Here is a 17,609-nt window from a genome sequence, read left to right as displayed (position 1 = left end):
CGCCTGGTCTTCAAAGAGAGGTTCTATTAATGATGTACACAAATGCAGTGTACGGTGTGAACAATTGTTCACATGACCCTTACACTGCATACAGCATATTACTAGCTGCATTGTTTTGTCTTGCCATAGAAACACTGAGCAAGTGACATGTAACTTTGCTCAATAGGGTCTCCTAAGCCCGTAAGTGGTTTTTTTTCTGCTGACATAAGGTGAGACACAGGTAACTTATTCTTCCCAAAGTAGATTCCACTTTAGGGAACAAGTGTTTACATTTTGTTTTGTTTTGAAACGTAACAGCACTTAATAATAATAATAACTGGACATTTTTAAGTGCCTAACCTATGGTTCTAGGCCCTTTACAAAAGAACATATACAGAATAGAACAATTAAATGTACAACCTACATAAAACAATGAACAGACCTGGGAACCCCTGTTTTATACTTTGAGTATTCTCAAACAAACATGGTGTATTTTCAGAAATATGAGCGTACCCTGCACAGCATTTGAACATTTATGATTTAAACATATGCTTCACACCGCGTCCGTGGCACTGTTAAATAAGTTTACTAATACATTTAAAAACAAATGCTTCTATCAATGTTACTCACAAAAACTGTAATCATGTGTCAAAATAGTGGATCGGCTTCGGGATATGCTTGTGCAGAAAAGTAGTGTAGGAATTTTTCTCCTCGTATTATTTTTTAACTGAGCATACTGATCGTATTCTAGACAATCATGCGTACAAAATACGGCAAAATCATATGGGTTCCCAGGTCTGAATTAACCATACGGACAAAAATCACCACATGTACTGTTCACACAATATTCATATAATAATGCCATACACACTATAACACACATACCCAGCGAACACTTTCAACAATCATATGCCAACTTTGTGGGAGAGGAGTACGTGCAGAAATGGAATGGAAAAGACATTAGGCCGGGTTGGTGTAATATTGTGTGAAAAGGAAAGTTTTCAACTGTTGTTTGAAAGAGCTGAGAGAGGTGCAGTGTCTGACAGAGAAAGGAAGAGAGTTCCAGAGTGGTGGTGCTGCACAACAGAAGGTTCTTGCTATGTGCTGCTTCCTGTTGAAGCGCTCAACTTTTAGTAGCCTGAACTTCCTTTACTGAAACCTTGAAGTCTTTTCAATTACCTGTTCAAAGATCTTTTGTGAGAAGTACAATCTTTATCTTACGATAAGAGTTTAGCAACACAGACCAAATGGACTGCAGCCTTTATTATTATTTTTTAAAATTTTTTTGGATTGAGGCTGAGAAATATTTTGCTCATGCTATTTCAAAGCTTTTTTCTCATGACTTTGAAGCCCATCGGTCTCTCAGGCACTAATTGTTATCATTCCATACTATCGTTCAATTGGTCCTCATTTGCACATTTTTCATTTATTTATTGTACCAGTGTGAGACATATGTCTCTGATTCAATGATTGTCTTTATTTTTTTTTATAATTTCTTGTCTTCATTAATATATTTTCTCTTATTTCTCTTTCCTCCTTGGCTTTATCTAACTTTTCTTCTCTTGATTGTTGTTGTTGTTGTTGTTGTTGTTGTTTTTGTTGTTGTTGTTGTTGTTCTGTCAGAAATCAGTTGAGGTCAGTCCCTGTAAAAGTTCATGTCGCAAGTGCGCCTACCCATGCGCCATCGAGGGAACAGATTATAACGTAGGGAGTATACAATAATTACAGGTAAGGTGTTAAAGTTAGCATTATAAGCTGAACGGTTCATATTAACACTGCTGATAGGCTTAATCCATAGTAATTGTAATCTAGCTATGGTCTCTGCAATTTCAGGATGTTGTGTTTTTTTGTCGAAACAGATTTCAAAAACATAATTTCTGACAATACCAGAACTGATTCCCCCCTTTTCCATCCGGGCGTTCTGCAAGTACGCTGAGAGTACTTTACGGTATTGTGTGCAAATTACTGTGCAATCTGGAACGCAAACTTAACGATTTTGTGAGTACATTTCGAGGTTCATTCATTTGCAAATGAACAGACACACATTTTGGAATGTTATTATTGGAATACGCAGGTTTGCCAGTTTTTCAGTGCCCCTTTATTCGCATTGAAAATTCTGTGTTTTGGTGGGGTTCCAGACTTTGTCTTAGATTTTTCACTCAATTCCAAATTCTTGTGATGTTGTTGTACTTCTAAGGTTTTGATACAAAAGCTCTGATGTCATTGTTTCGGAAAACCCAAAATAAAGAGAGAAAATAATTGTTTGTCATTCAGCATTGTGAAATGTGTTACAAAGGGAGTCTGGAACTAAATAGACAGTAGAATCACATTGCGATTCAGCACACTATATTTTCAGGCAACTGAAAAGCATTTTGCATGCAACACATTTACATGTTGTTGTTGTTTTTCATGCAGATCACTTTGTGATTTTCTTTTTATGATCGAAATGATCTCTTATTCTTATCAAAGGCATTTGGTGTAGCTCCGAGACACATGAAAACTGAAATTGAAAAGACGTTTCAGTGTCACGGTAATTTATGTGCAAGTTCTTCAATTTCTTGGAGAGGAGTGTATGCATAATTTGCTTACAAACGCACAGGTCTAGCAGTAGCAATTTGAAGATTGGATTTGACCCTTTTCAGTTTTTGTTAAAATCATGGCTTTTTGGAAAATTTGCCGTAAAGTTAATAAAAGTGTGTGACTGATAAGTGATATTGATCAATTTGATGACAATATATATATAGACTATCAGTAAGATTAAGAACCAATTAAGTCATTTAAGCCTTTAAACATCACATTATGTACCGACACTGACAGTTAGGTTACATACATTAAAGGCACAGTAAGCCTCCCGTAAACCATCACAGATACTGTCAGGCTTTTACACACAGTACAAACACCCTTCCATTTGAACGCTCACCAAACAGGAACATCGTAGGTGCCCTCCGTAAAGAGCGAGCAATTTTCAAAGAATTTATTTTTGCGTGGTTTATCTTACCCCTGAGCCATCGTGAACCCGTGTGATCAAGTTTCCCTTTTTCACAATATAGTCGTCAGTTAGTAATTTGAATGCGACTCGCTGTGAGCTTATCTGCAATAGCACGTTATTAAGTACCTCTGACTATGCACGAAACAAACGGCTGTGGTTCACAAGAACTCTAGCGATGTCTTTTGACTGTTCAGAGGAACTGGCGATAGGTATAAACCGTCGTCTGCTACGAGAACCACGACCTTGCGTGACCCTGCTTCCGGGCTTTTCTTTTTTCAAACTTTCATAACTTCGAATTGTACTGATCTTGTCTTTATGAAAAAAGAATTCTTTTATGATTTAAGAATGTTTGTGTAACAAGCTGTCAATTTATTATTTAGATTTTAAAAGTTAGGTCTAGCGCCAAAACGCACCACGGTCCGATTGTCTCTGACACAATCTGCAACATTAATTCTTTGAAAATTGCTCGCTCTTTTCGTAGGGCACCTAGGTTGTTCCTGTTTGGTGAGCGTTCAAATGTAAGGGTGTTTTTACTGTGTGTAAAAGCCTGACAGTATCTGTGATGGTTTACGGGAGGCTTACTGTGCCTTTAATGTATTCATGTGCAAATATATATTTCTTCATGTTTCAGGACAAAGTCATGGATCTTCTTCATGCTTCCTTCAGTTCACATTTTACTCAAGCCCCAAGAAAAGTGTTACACAGTATACATTAATCATATTGAGCTACATACTGCTCAACCAGTTTCAAAGGGAACTATATGCAAGCAAAAACTTTCAAACAGAACCTGCAAATTTTTTTTGAAAAAGCAGTACAGCAATCAACATTGATTAAGTGTTGAATTGATGAATTGACACGTACTTGTTTGAACTGAAAGCATTGATAAAGTGGGTGTTTTTTGTCAGTAAGTGAAGTGTGCAGTTCAACTTCAAGCTTAGTGTGTTCTTCGTTTGCATCAAACTTAGTCAGCCTTGGTCAAGTTCAGGTGCCATCAGCTCTCCAAAACATTTTCACTTGTATGTGAACGTGAATTAAGCCGCCACAATCGCTTGGATGAGCCTAGTGTGTAAGTGCGTGAGGATGGGCAACACACGCTCCAGTCGCTGCGAGCTGGTCTCCCTCGGGATGCCGCAGCGAGAGCGTGACCTTCACCTTGCAGTGATGGGCAATGACAAGACGATGTTGCATCAGATTGTGTCGCTGGGTGTAGACCTTGACTACCCGTGGAGCAATCCTGCCATTCCCAGCATCAAGGACAGTACCACACCTCTCTTGGCCGCTGTTTCGCTAAACCACGTGGACATCAGTTTGGTAGGTGCCGCTCCGCTGTATCAGATAACCCTCCCATTGAGGCTCATTTGACATACATGAAGTTGTTTGGACTCGCTTGATAGAGAATCAAATGTTAATGACTGTTCGAGTGTTTCCCTTTTAACTGCAGAGCAGCAGAATTGGGTTTGATGATCTATATCAGCTAGTATAAGTTTTCTATAACGCTAACACTATAACAGTTAACACTAACAGTAGTGAATTCTGAGCTTAATTTTGATCTGTTAGTGTTACATAGTGTTCACTGATAAACAGCATATTATAAAAATGGTTTTTCAGTACATTTTAACTGCTTGATGAAAATTGAAATCCTTAAGAATAGATTTTTACCAACAATGTAATCTGTTAGTAATTGGCATTATGAGTATTTTTATGGGACTTGACTCATTGTCTCCCAGGTACGGATATATATATCCGTACCCACTCATATGGCTCTATCAGACCAGGTACGGATACATCTGCTCAGACTGTTAGCTTCAGTCGCTTCCTGTAACGTCCATCTAACGCCTGCATTCCAGCGTGTTGATACACAGTTACTACACAGTTACTACAATTCTGAGTGACCTGCTGCAGCACAGCTGGTCTCGGCTAAAAAAAACTTGGTCAACATAGGTGGGGTACAAAGTGTTTAAAAGCTCAATTGACATCTTTTGAAGGCTAAAACAGTAACACACCTGGATCGATTAAATTTCATAACTTATCCCGACTCACATATATCATTAACCTTTTGGTTTAAGTGCCGAGACGCTGAACTACGCTTCACCCCTTAAGGGGAAGTAACCCTAAAAAAGAACAGCCTTGACCCTATAAGCTGGGTCACAGGTCAAGGCCATACCGTCACGTGACTGACCACGCGAGACCGCCACCGCCATTTTGGAATACTTCACTCTTACCTCAGCGGTTTTATCGCTAAGACGTTGTCTCTTGAGCTACGCTATTGGCTTTACAGCCTGCTGCCTGGTCGGCAGTTATCATCACCCTGGTCATTCTTCACAGTTCTCTGCTTCTTATGCTGTATTGGTGAGGTCGTTCTTTGTTTTCGTTTTTACTCAGACTTTGCATTGTGTCCGCCAGCCTGTTTGTTTGTTGTTCTGCTCTCAAACTGAGTTGTCATCAACATGGCGGACAAGGATAAGAAGAAGCCTACTACTAGACAGTTAGCTGCTGAGTCTTCCCCTGCTAGCGTACAGAAAAAAGACAAACCTAAAGCGGCAACAGTTACTGTGTTAGACCCTTTAACTCAGACTTCGTTATCTGTCAATATTTCTGGTACTTCAAGTCCTACCATGCATGTACTTAAAGAAATTAAAAGTAAGGGTAAGGCTTCTTCAGCCAAACCAAGAAAGAGCAGCGATAAGGAAGACATCTCCTCTCTCTTTTCCTCTTTTTCCACGCAAATGAATGCTATGTTCTCACAGCAGCAGAAGCTTGCCGCGGACATACAAGCCACACGTGACGAGTTGCGTTCCCTTCCGAAGGGGGTTGGCGATGTTTCCTCCCTGTCTCGCGTCAGGATTCCACCCTCAGCCACGATCACGTCTGCAGACGTGCGAGCAGGCGAACTGGCTTACGCCAGCTACGGAGAGATGGTCCCTCGGGACTCTGTAGCTTCTGTACAGAAGTCACTCTCCTCAGGTATGTTGGGTTCGCCGGTAGCCAGGCTCTTTGGCGAAAGCGTTCCGCATAGACCGCAACTAGTAGCTCCCCCGCCTCGACATAGGTCAGGGAGTGAAAGTTCGACATCCCCTGGGCATACGACTCACACGAAGCGGAGCTCACGGGATGTTGACGCGGGAATGCAATCGATGTTACATCGATTTGGAGACCAAAGTGCACACGGGCAGTCTTCGACTTCCCCCGTTGCTGTACTTGTGTCACCACTTCCGCCTGGGCAGGAAGTTGTCTCCATGCAGGCTCTGCACCGAAGTTCTACTTCCGGTTTGCAGTCAGCCTCACTTCCGGTTGATCACGTCCAAGACTCTGTGAGTCGCGCAGACTTGTTGACACATACGGAAGCGGATTCGGAGCTCGACGATCATCTCTCATTCAATGAGGACGACGCTGAGTTCCACTTACCGTCAAAGCTGAAGCCAACCTTAGCTATTGCAGCACAGGTGGCTTACAAATATTTTCCTGATGGCGTTGTTTCATCGGCTGGACTTGTCTTACCCCCACCATCAGCGGTGGGCGACTTCCGCCCAGCACCAACAGCATCTGAAGGTTTTCAGTTCTCTGAGTCTCCTTCAGTAGCTTATGAGCTCTCTAAACTTTTAGCAAGAGCTCCAGGCACGGCGAGCTCCCTGCCTGTCGGCACGGTGCCTCTCCTCTCTGCTCATGGTCAGGCGCCAGACGCTGCTAAGCCTTGGCCTGCCACTGACCAACTTCCACAGGATAGTGTCTCTGCCTTTGCGCGCAGGTTTTCTCTCAGCCGTCGGCCTCAGAACCTTATCGGCACGTTTGCCCTTCCGAGTGCAGCTCTTCCGGTCACGCCGGAGCTGTCCACTCTTAGGGAGGACGGTTACCGTCAAGACAGACCTTGTGTCTACACAGAAGGTTCTCTTATTGGTTTGGAAGAGACAGGCAGGTACTCTCTTGAACTTGCCTCTCTCTCTGAGACACTCCTTCGGACACTCTCTGGTTCGATTACGTCTTCTCTGGATCCGTTCGAGTTCCGGAATGACGCAAGTGTTAAGGACGTATCAACACTGCTGGCCACCTTAGCCAATGTCTCTGCAGAGCAAATGTCTGTAGCGGCACACCTTTACTCCCATGCCGTGTTTACACGCAGGGACTCTTTTCTGTCGGGCTCAAGGATTCAGGAGAAAGCGACTTTGGATGCTCTTAAGTCTTCTCCGTTCACTGAGGGAGCCCTTCTCGGGCAGCTCTCCCTTGACGCCCTAGACAAGCAAACCCAGAACGCCAAAGATTTGGCAATTGCTCAGTTAGCACAACATGGCTTCGCAAAGCCACAAGCAAAGCAGCAGGGTCAGCCTAAGGCTTTGTTCTCGGCAGCTAACCGCGGCCACAACACCCAGCAGTCTCAGTCTTCGTTTAGGGGAAGGGGCAGGGGCGCCCCTTATCCTAAGCGGAAACCATCGTTCGGGAACTCCAGGGGAAATGGGCGTAAGCCCAACCCCCAATGATGCCCCCCGAACCACTCATCCCTACAACCCCCACCCCTTTGGTGACGGGTGGCCCCTCCCGGGTTCTTCCCTGCTGGATACAGCGCGTAGACAGTCAGTGGATCGTAGGGATAGTGCGTTCGGGGTTCCGTCTACTCTGGAAAAGGGAAAAAGCTCCCCTAACCAGAGTAGCTCCGGCATTCAGGTTTTTAACAAGATCAGAGGCAAAGGCGACGATTCAGTCGGAAATCGCCTCTCTCCTAGGAAGCTATAGAGGAGGTTTTGGACCTCAGCTCTCCGGGTTTTTATGGAAGACTTTTCGTAGTCCCGAAGAACTCGGGGGGGTTGGAGGCCTGTTCTAGATCTGTCACCTCTCAACAGGTACCTCAGAGAAATAAAGTTCACTATGGAAACTCCAACCTCTATCAGGGAGTCTCTCAGGCCATCCGATTGGGCAACGTCCATCGACCTAACAGATGCCTACTTTCATGTTCTGATCCACCCCTCGGACCGGAAGTGGCTCAGATTCCGGTGGGCAGAGAAGGCTTTTCAATTCAGAGCCCTTCCCTTCGGGTTGTCTCTGGCTCCCTGGATATTCACAATGGTCACTCGTCAGCTGTGCTCTCTTGTCAGACAGAAAGGCATTCGCCTCCGTGCATATCTGGACGATTGGCTAACTCTGCACCAAGATCGACTGACTTGCAGTCTTCACACACAGTTTGTCTTGAGCCAGTCAGCAGACCTAGGTTTCTGTGTCAATCAGGACAAGTCGGAGTTGACTCCTTCACAGACGTTCACGTATCTAGGTATGATTTTCGATACCGTGGCCTGGACAGTCAGACCTTCTCTCAGGAGAGTCGACAGGCTTCAGACGCTCCTAACATCTCTGAGATCTCAGGAGCAGGCCCCAGTCAGGACTCTGGCCTCAGCTTTAGGCCAGATGGAGTCGATGGCTACAATCGTTCCCCTGGGGAGCGTGTTCAAGAGGCCTTTTCTGGCAGCCTTCGGCTCAGTATGGGAAGCAGCCTCTCAGGGTTGGGACGTCTCCGTCCCTATTCAAGGCTGGATCAGGCAGACCACAGAACAATGGCTTCAAGCCCAGTTCTTTCTCGACGTCCCCATTGTCCTACCTCCGCCGGACCAGGACATGTTCACAGACGCCTCCATGGTGGGCTGGGGCGCTCACCTAGCCCACCTGACGGCCTCGGGTGTGTGGTCAGCGACACAATCGCTGTTGCACATCAACATGCTAGAGCTGGAGGCCGTATTCCTTGCCCTTCAGAGCTTTCTTCCCACTGTGATGGGAAAGCACGTGAGGTTACACACGGACAACACTACAGTAGTCGCTTACGTGAACAGACAGGGCGGCTCACGTTCCCACTCTTTGTCGGACAGGACTTGTCACATTCTACTGTTGTGCCAGCAGCATCATATCATTCTTTCTGCCAAGTTTCTGCCAGGGTCTCTCAATGTCCTGGCAGACTCTCTCAGCCGCTCGTCCAGCGTCATCCACACAGAGTGGACGATCACTCACCAGGCCCTACAACGTCTGTGGGTCCAGGTGGACAAGCCGCTTGTCGACTTGTTCGCCACAAGATTCTCAAGAAGACTTCTTGTGTTCGTTTCCCCGTTTCCGGACCCGGAAACCTGGAAAACAAACGCGCTGGAGATAGACTGGTCGGGACTGGCGGCCTACGCCTTCCCACCTGTCAAACTCCTAGGCAAGGTGCTCAGGAAGGTGGAGATGGAACGCCCGTCTCTCATTTTGGTGGCACCGATGTGGCCCTCTCAGCACTGGTTCCCGGACCTACTCCGTCTCGCAGTAGGTACACCCATTCCGCTAAATCTTCGGAAAGGGGAACTACTTCAGCCACGCACGGGCATCCTGCACGACAACCCACAGTCTCTACGCCTTCACGGCTGGAGACTGTGAGGATCTCTCTGCGCCGTGCTGGTGCATCGGACAGGACCCTCGACTTAGTGCAAAAGGCTCACAGACAGTCCACAAGCTCTGTTTATGCCTCACATTGGGCAGCCTGGTTCAAGTGGTGCACAGACAACGGAGTGAATTCCACTTCCCCCCGTTCCATGCAGGTGGCCAATCACTTGTCCTGGTTGGCATCACAGGGCCGATCACCTTCTTCTCTGAAGGTCAGGAGATCTGCAATTTCTTCTACACTCAGGCAGTTGGGCCGCACAATTTCGCTTAGTGGTGTCATAGTAAGCGTCCTCAGGGGTGCGTCCTTAGGCTTTGCGAAGACTAGGTCACCAGTCCCAGCTTGGGATCTGTTTCTGGTTCTCGAGTTTCTCAGGTCACGGGATTTCGAACCTTTGCATGCAGCAAGTCTCCACAATCTGACCCGTAAAACACTTTTTCTTACGTTACTTGCCACTGCTAGAAGAAACAGTGAGATTCATGCTTTATCTGGTCTCGCTAAAGACATCTCGTTTGAAAGGGGCGGCTCTATCAGACTTCGTTTCCGACCAGATTTTCTAGCCAAGAATCAAAGGCCAGATCAGCCTTCGCCCTTAATCAAAATCCCACCGCTATCCACAATTTTAGCACCAGGGGACCCAGATATCTTAAACTGTCCTGTCAGAGCAATCAGCAGCTATCTGTCTCGTACGGCTCCTATTCGTTCAAAAGATCAGAGACTCCTTTTCATATCAATCAATACAGCCCGGAGCAGGGACCTGTCTAGGGTCACCCTTGTTATGGAGTGGTATAGCCCGGTTTCTAGACTCTCATAAATGTCTCTACACCACTCTATAAGTTTAGTATTTGTTTACAGGCTTGAATGTAATCTGAATAGTTGTCCGCTACAGTAGCTTACAAGGCACAAGCGCACCCGCACTCACACACGCAAAAACCTAGTGTTAAATGGATCTTGACACTGCCAAGACTAATTATTATTAGTTACAAAGCTTTTTACATCACAAAATCATTTCCGGGCCTCGACCAGTACTCTAGGCCGACAACACCGCAAGAAACTCTACAGTCCAAGACGCAGACACCTTTTGGCTCAAACAAAGCAGCTTAACAGGTAAGACGAATAGGTATTCTACTGTACGTTACCCTACTGCCATCTTTCGGCCCTCAAGATGTTGGTATGGCTGTAAGTCCTTCAGACGACTGATAAGGGTGCACCAGTCCTCACGACACCGCAACCATTGCTTGACGTAGTCCTTGATCCTTCCAGTTCGTCTCGGCGGCTAACTGTAGAACTCTGCCAGCTCTCCATGCCATGGACATGTACACCAAGCTGCAGTCACCAGTTCAGTTCAGCCTCCGGCGATGAAAACCCTCCAGTTGGAACACTGTAAAGTTTATAGTCCATAAGTCAACTTGTCTTTAGTTTCTTTCACTCGCACAATAAAAATACTCACTCGTCCAACATATTAAGCTGCATGAGCCAATATAATTATTTACACGTTAATTCCTGTTTTCTAAAGCCAAGAAAACGTTACGTAAACCCTCACATGTTTAAGCAGTGTAGCACAATAGCTTAGGCCTACACAATAACGTTAAACACAGAAACAGTCACTCTTCTCACATACGACAACATGACATGAAAATATAACCGGTTTCAAACATACCTCAAAAGAGTGTAAAGCCAACATTTAGTACAGTCGCCGGCCTGGCATGAATATGAAAATGGAAGATATCATGTAAGCTGATAGGGAAAGTTCGTCAGTCTTCATCCTTCTTCAGTCAGATACCTAAAACAGGAGCCCGTCTGCTAAAGTGTTACGAAAAACATGAGTCGAGCTTGGCTCCTTGACGGCGACTGATTTTACAAAGTCGTTCTTGCTATGACATTGCCAGTGAGCTGTCGTCTGCATCACTTGCACGTGAAAAACCTTGTCAGTTACACAAAGGTTCAACTGCGGTCAACGTGACGGTACGCAGCCTATAGCCCTTTCCAATATCTGACCATCGCTATAGTCTATTCTATTTACAACAATACACATTACCAAAAATACGAGTAAACCGCTTCGTAACAACCCTGGCCAGATGGGTATCTACTTTGATCAGACAATCTGGTGGCAAGAAGGAAAGGGGGGGGGGGGGGGGGGGGGGCAGTCAGTTCTTCCCCTGTCGTCTGCTAAGACTCATGAAACCAGAGCCTGGGCCTCCTCGGTTGCTGTTCTCAAGTCTGGTAGGCTGGCAGAAGTTTTGGATTCTGCCTATTGGAGATCCGAGGATGTGTTTATAAATTTCTACTTGCGTGACATCGCAAGTACTCGTCAGGACGGGACCAACACCCTTCCGGCTATGGTAGCAGGTTCTCTCCAGCTTGTAGAGTGAGTTTCTTTCCCACCACCTACATTAGCAATCTACTATATATGTGAGTCGGGAGAAGTTATGTAATTTAATCGAAAATTTTAAAAATAAATTTTGATTTGATTAATATACTTACCCGACTCACATCGTTAATACCCTCCCGCCTACCCCGCTTTAATTTACCCTAAAAATGAATGTTTCGCTTCGTTTCGAGTGAAGTATTCCAATATGGCGGCGGCGGTCTCGCGTGGTCAGTCACTAGATGGTATGGCCTTGACCTGTGACCCAGCTTATAGGGTCAAGGCTGTTCTTTTTTTAGGGTTACTTCCCCTTAAGGGGTGAAGCGTAGTTCAGCGTCTCGGCACTTAAACCAAAAGGTTAATGTTATATGTGAGTCGGGTAAGTATATTAATCAAATCAAAATTTATTTTTAAAATTTTCGATTATGCAAACCTGGTAGCTTCATTGCTTGTTTATTCAATGATAGTGACTGTGAGTGTGAGTGATATTCACTGACTTTTTAGAGAATGATTTGTGTGTGCAGATTCTAGTACAGTATGGTGCAGCAGTGAACCGCACAGATCGCAATGGATGCACACCTTTGTACAAAGCTGCCTACCACGGTCGCCCTGTACTGGTAGATATGCTGGTCAAAGCAGGTATCCGTCACTCTTGTAAAACTTTTCTCCCTGAAAACTCAGATAAAAACTTAGATTCCCATGGCTGGGAAGGCAGAAGAAGAAGAAGAAGAAATTCCATTCATTCAGTTTGAGTGATGTTTAGATGGGGATGCATGTGCAGTTTTGACATTTTGCCAACTGAAGTTTGATAATAAAATACTGGTAACCAGCCCTTGGACATTAAAACTAAAAGATGTTAACATCAAAAGAAAAAGAAAAAAACCCCAAACAAACAGATGCAAATCCAGATAAACAAAATCTTCACAGTGTTTGATTTAGAATGAGGTGTAAATAAACAGTTGACAGGAGTTTTTGTTGTAGATACATGTTGTTTTTCAATCAGTCACACTGTTGGTTGGTTAGTTGTTAGTTAATAATGAATCACAGTGAAACCTCTGTAAAGACCCTTTATTCTAAATACAAAAAAACTCAGTTTTATTGAAGAGCTTGATAAGGTATTTGAGATTTACCTCCAGTTAAAGTTCCTCAATCATAAGACTAACTTTTCTCAGATTCGTGGAAGTCTTGAGACAGAGGTTTCACTGTAAAAGTAGTGGAGTGCTGTTTGTTAATCATTATTATTGCTGATAATCAGTCATTATTGTGTGCCCTTTGTCTGCTTGAGCATGGCATGTGTTTGTGTACAGGAGCTGAAGTGGACAAACCAGACAAGGAGGAGCAGACAGCGTTACACATCTGTGTTCAGAACGCCATTGTTCACTCCAGTTATGCTGCTGTAGAACATCTGCTGGCTGCGGGGGCCTCTGTCAGTGTGTAAGAGTTCAATTGGTAATGTGTTAGAGTAGAATTGTTAATGTGTAAGAGTTCAGTTGTGTTGTAGATTTCAGTAGCTTTGTGGTTAGAGCATCACTTTGAAGTCTGTTTTTGTGTGTGGTTCCAGCGACATGTTTTTCTGGAGCTGAGGTTTATTGTTACAGGTTTTGTTTGTTGAGGAGGAAGGATAAAAATATAGTATTTCCCAAAATGTCACATTTTCCCCCCTCTTGTCATTAAATTTCTACTTCTTGTCCTTTTGAAATATTAGCACTTTTAGCACAACAAGTTGTAGTTTGTTATAGATTTTGTATCATTGCTATTTGTGAAAGGTATTGCACGTAGGATGATGACCGAACAGAATAATTCTGAGGCCTCAAAAGTTCCCACCACACAACTGGGCTTAACCTGCTCCCTATTCACTTTAGACTCTTTAACTAGTGCACAGACAGCATGTCCTGATACAGGCCACGGAGATCCGTTAAACTCACTTTCTGCATTTGTTGGTTGATTTAGACGAGACATGTACGGACGGGCCCCCATTCACATTGCTGCCCACTGGAAGATCCGTGAAATGCTGCGTCTGTTGATAGCTGCTGGTAGTCGGGTGGACCTGGTGGACAAGAGGGGTCGCACTCCGCTGTATGTTGTGGTCAGCTCCCTCTCTACCGGCCTATACAAAGAGGACCTGCGCTATCAGGTAAACTTTTCTTGTCTTGGTTTGACTGAGAATATTGCGAGAAAGTGATGCAGGAGCCCAGAGCCTGATCAAAGTCAACAATTCAGCTGTACATGGTTTATTGATGTTTGATGGTCTTTAGTCTGTTTTGATCATTGTGGTTTCAGGACAACAAGGAAGAATCCAAGAGCCTGATTTTGCAACGTTTGAGCTGCACAGAGTTTGTGGTTGTCTGTTTCCTTTTCAATTATCTTCTGAACTGTAAATATATTTTTATGTGATAGAATTCTGTGAGGTACAGAGTTGGGGATCAGAATTCTGTGAGGTACAGAGTTGGGGATCAGAATTCTGTGAGGTACAGAATTGGGGATCAGGATTCTGTGAGGTACAGAATTGGGGATCAGTAAAAAACAAAAATAGGACTGGCTCAGCAGTCAATGGGTATAGTTAGTAAAAATCAGTTAAATCATTGGTTGTGGGTTCACTGTCTGGATTTGGTGAATGTTTTATTTCCGCCAGTTGACTCCTGTTAACAATACAGCTCCTTATTGTGAGGCTTGGGCAACAGAAAGTTGCAAGTGCCCGTTAAAAGATACCAAACGTTTTTTGCTGCTTGGGGAAACCAACCAGTATTTCGTTGCAAAAATACTCTAGAGAAGAGAAATATAGTGAACACGGACTGTTTCAGGTTCCTTGCATCAAACTGTTGTTCTCTCATGGCTGTGACATGCTGAACCTGGTGGACTGGCTCAAGTGGAAGGGGCCCGGCATCCCTGAGGAGCTGTTAGCTGATGACGAAGCTTTCTTCACATGGTATGTACATGTGCTCATCTACGGTAATGGGGACTACGTCAGTGGGTGACACCATGTAACCCACTTTATTTTCAACTGAAACTTGTGGCTCACCTGAATAATCAGTGAGTCTTAGTAATGAGCATTGTTCTTCTGTACGGACTGACAGGCGGCTGGCCCTCTGTGAACAATAACCTAAACATTGAAGTTTTCTCGTGTTTTTGAAGCTGGAACTTTAAAACTTAACATAATTCTATTGTGTGATGACCTCCCAACATGACCCAAGTCTGGTTGACCCTCGTCAAATTGCAAGGTCACAGGTGAGTCGAGTTCGGGTCATAAAATGGAACATTATTGGTGTCTTTGAAGGGTTTTGAACCTAGACCTTTGAAACTATACGTGCTTACAGAGTTTGATGTCTTCCAGATATGACTCAAATCTTGTTGATTAGTGTCGATCTTTTAGTTTCAAGCCGACAGATTGACTAAATGTTTTGATATCGTTTGACGCAACTTTTTGACTCACATGCGAAGCAAAAGTGAGTCTATGTACTCACCCGAGTCGTCCGTCCGTCCGTCCGTCCGTCCGGACGTCCGTCCGTCCGTCCGGAAAACTTTAACGTTGGATATTTCTTGGACACTATTCAGTCTATCAGTACCAAATTTGGCAAGATGGTGTATGATGACAAGGCCCCAAAAAACATACATAGCATCTTGACCTTGCTTCAAGGTCAAGGTCGCAGGGGCCATAAATGTTGCCTAAAAACCAGCTATTTTTCACATTTTTCCCATTTTCTCTGAAGTTTTTGAGATTCAATACCTCACCTATATATGATATATAGGGCAAAGTAAGCCCCATCTTTTGATACCAGTTTGGTTTACCTTGCTTCAAGGTCAAGGTCACAGGAGCTCTTCAAAGTTGGATTGTATACATATTTTGAAGTGACCTTGACCCTGAACTATGGAAGATAACTGTTTCAAACTTAAAAATTATGTGGGGCACATGTTATGCTTTCATCATGAGACACATTTGGTCACATATGATCAAGGTCAAGGTCACTTTGACCCTTATGAAATGTGACCAAAATAAGGTAGTGAACCACTAAAAGTGACCATATCTCATGGTAGAAAGAGCCAATAAGCACCATTGTACTTCTTATGTCTTGAATTAACAGCTTTGTGTTGCATGACCTTGGATGACCTTGACCTTGGGTCAACGTCACATGTATTTTGGTAGGAAAAATGTGTAAAGCATGTGAGTCGTATGGGCTTTGCCCTTCTTGTTTTGTTTTGTTTTCTTCTAATGCATTTCAGTTGCACAGCTAGGAATATATGTGGATTGGTTATTCTTTTCTTGAAGTTAGAATCCCTTGCAAGGAATCAGCTAATATTTTATTTCATTCTGGTCGGTTAGTTACTTGATCTCTCTCTTGTGGTTGCAGGTACAAGAAGAATTCAACATCACCTACATCACTGCGCAATTTGAGCCGTAAAATCATCCAACACCAGCTGTGTCGCCATGACAACATAAGACTCCTGGAGCTGATCCCACAGCTGCCCCTGCCACCGTCGTTGCATCTCTTCTTGTCGCGCAAAATGTTTCACCAGGACTTCTCCTAGTTGATTCCTGCTTCTCCTCCTCTCACCTCTCTGGGTATGCTCCCCACCCCCTTGTTTTCCTGGGGACACCTCTACCCTCATCACCCACCTGTGTGTTCTGAATGCGCCCACACCTCCTTTTTTTGGCGCGAGTCAGTTGGATTTTGTGTGTGTGAGTGAGTTTGTGTGTGTGTGTGTGTGGATATGGTTTTAGTCTCCCAGTACTAGACCGGCCAGTTGTGAACATAACAGTTCAGATTTCCTTAGCTAGACAGAAAGTCGTTAGCCGTCAATATTGTTTTGCTCATACTTTTTGAAATGTAGCCAGTCTACAAACAGCTGACCTCCAGTCAACCTGAAATGATGTTTGAATGTCTCAGATGATTACCGGTACTAAGTCTGAAGTTTCAATCTGTCACCTCCATACATGCACACTTGACTTTGCTAGTTTTACCTTGACTTCTGTGGAAGTTAACAAGACTCAAGACAACATTTTTATACAGTTCCAGTTTTTAAATCTTGACACTCCTACTGCATTTTGTAAGCTGTGAAAAAAAAAATGTGGTTTCTATTCTCAGTGGAAATCTCAACATTTTGGTCTTCAGCAAGCTAGACCGACACTCAATGATTAATGATGACTGTCGCGTGCATGCATGCTTGCATGTTTTAGTTTTTACCTCAAAAACGTTGGCCACACCACACAGCACTCACAGAACACCGATGTAAATAAATGAGAATATTTAATAGTTTCCAGTAGGGTGACAGATGGGGGTGACGATGAATGGGATGATGGAAAAGTTAATACGAATACATGAAGATGAACATGATGAGCATGAAAAAGTAAACAACAGTCAAATAATGTCAACAAACAACATACCCGAGACGATCAGGGTAGTCAGTATACAGAACGTACGTCTTAAAGGCCCTCCTCATACCATAAATGATATCTATCGTTGAAAGAAAGTACTTAGCTACTCGTTCGATGAATTCAGGGGGGGTGGGTGCGCCCTCAGGTCAACACCTGCGTCTCTGTCGCGGGGGTGAGAGATTCAGCCCGGTTGAGAGCTGTCACGCGGCACACATGCTGCAGCGACGGCGCCGGTCCGATGTTGCTGCTCAACAGCAGCGTGGTTGTGCCACTGCGACGATACGGAATAGCTGCTCAACAACAGCGTAGTGATGCGACGGCGATGATCCAAAGTGGCTGCTCAAACAGCAGCGTGGTGGTGCGACGGCGAGGGTCCAAAGTTGCTGCTCAAACGGCAGCGTGGTGGTGCCACTGCGAGGGTCCAAAGTTGCTGCTCAAACAACAGCGTGGTGGTGCCTCCTCCATGCTGAGAAGCTAAGGTTCGCACATCCCGGTCCGTTCTGTCCTTGACAGT

General features: G+C 44.4%; 1 protein-coding gene and 1 long non-coding RNA gene across 2 annotated transcripts; one reads left to right on the top strand and one right to left on the bottom strand.

The window, feature by feature from the left end:
• The first annotated feature begins 1,897 nt into the window (after nucleotides 1-1,897).
• LOC138981811 (26S proteasome non-ATPase regulatory subunit 10-like) lies at nucleotides 1,898-16,943 on the top strand. The gene is made up of 7 exons (XM_070354890.1): nucleotides 1,898-1,977; nucleotides 3,600-4,279; nucleotides 12,249-12,363; nucleotides 13,032-13,158; nucleotides 13,675-13,858; nucleotides 14,526-14,650; nucleotides 16,071-16,943. The coding sequence occupies exons 2-7, from the start codon at nucleotides 4,022-4,024 to the stop codon at nucleotides 16,246-16,248; spliced, it is 987 nt and encodes a 328-aa protein (XP_070210991.1). The 5' UTR covers nucleotides 1,898-1,977; nucleotides 3,600-4,021; the 3' UTR covers nucleotides 16,249-16,943.
• Nucleotides 10,297-11,317, bottom strand: LOC138983309 (uncharacterized). The gene is made up of 2 exons (XR_011461076.1): nucleotides 11,017-11,317; nucleotides 10,297-10,737 (listed from the first exon to the last, which is right to left on the bottom strand). It is a non-coding gene; the product is annotated as an uncharacterized lncRNA (long non-coding RNA).
• Nucleotides 16,944-17,609: the final 666 nt, after the last annotated feature.

Source organism: Littorina saxatilis, linkage group LG12 (assembly GCF_037325665.1).
Source record: "Littorina saxatilis isolate snail1 linkage group LG12, US_GU_Lsax_2.0, whole genome shotgun sequence".
NCBI lineage: Eukaryota > Metazoa > Mollusca > Gastropoda > Littorinimorpha > Littorinidae > Littorina > Littorina saxatilis.
The sequence above is the reverse complement of the archived record's forward strand: the minus strand, read 5'-3'. Positions and strand labels throughout refer to the sequence as shown.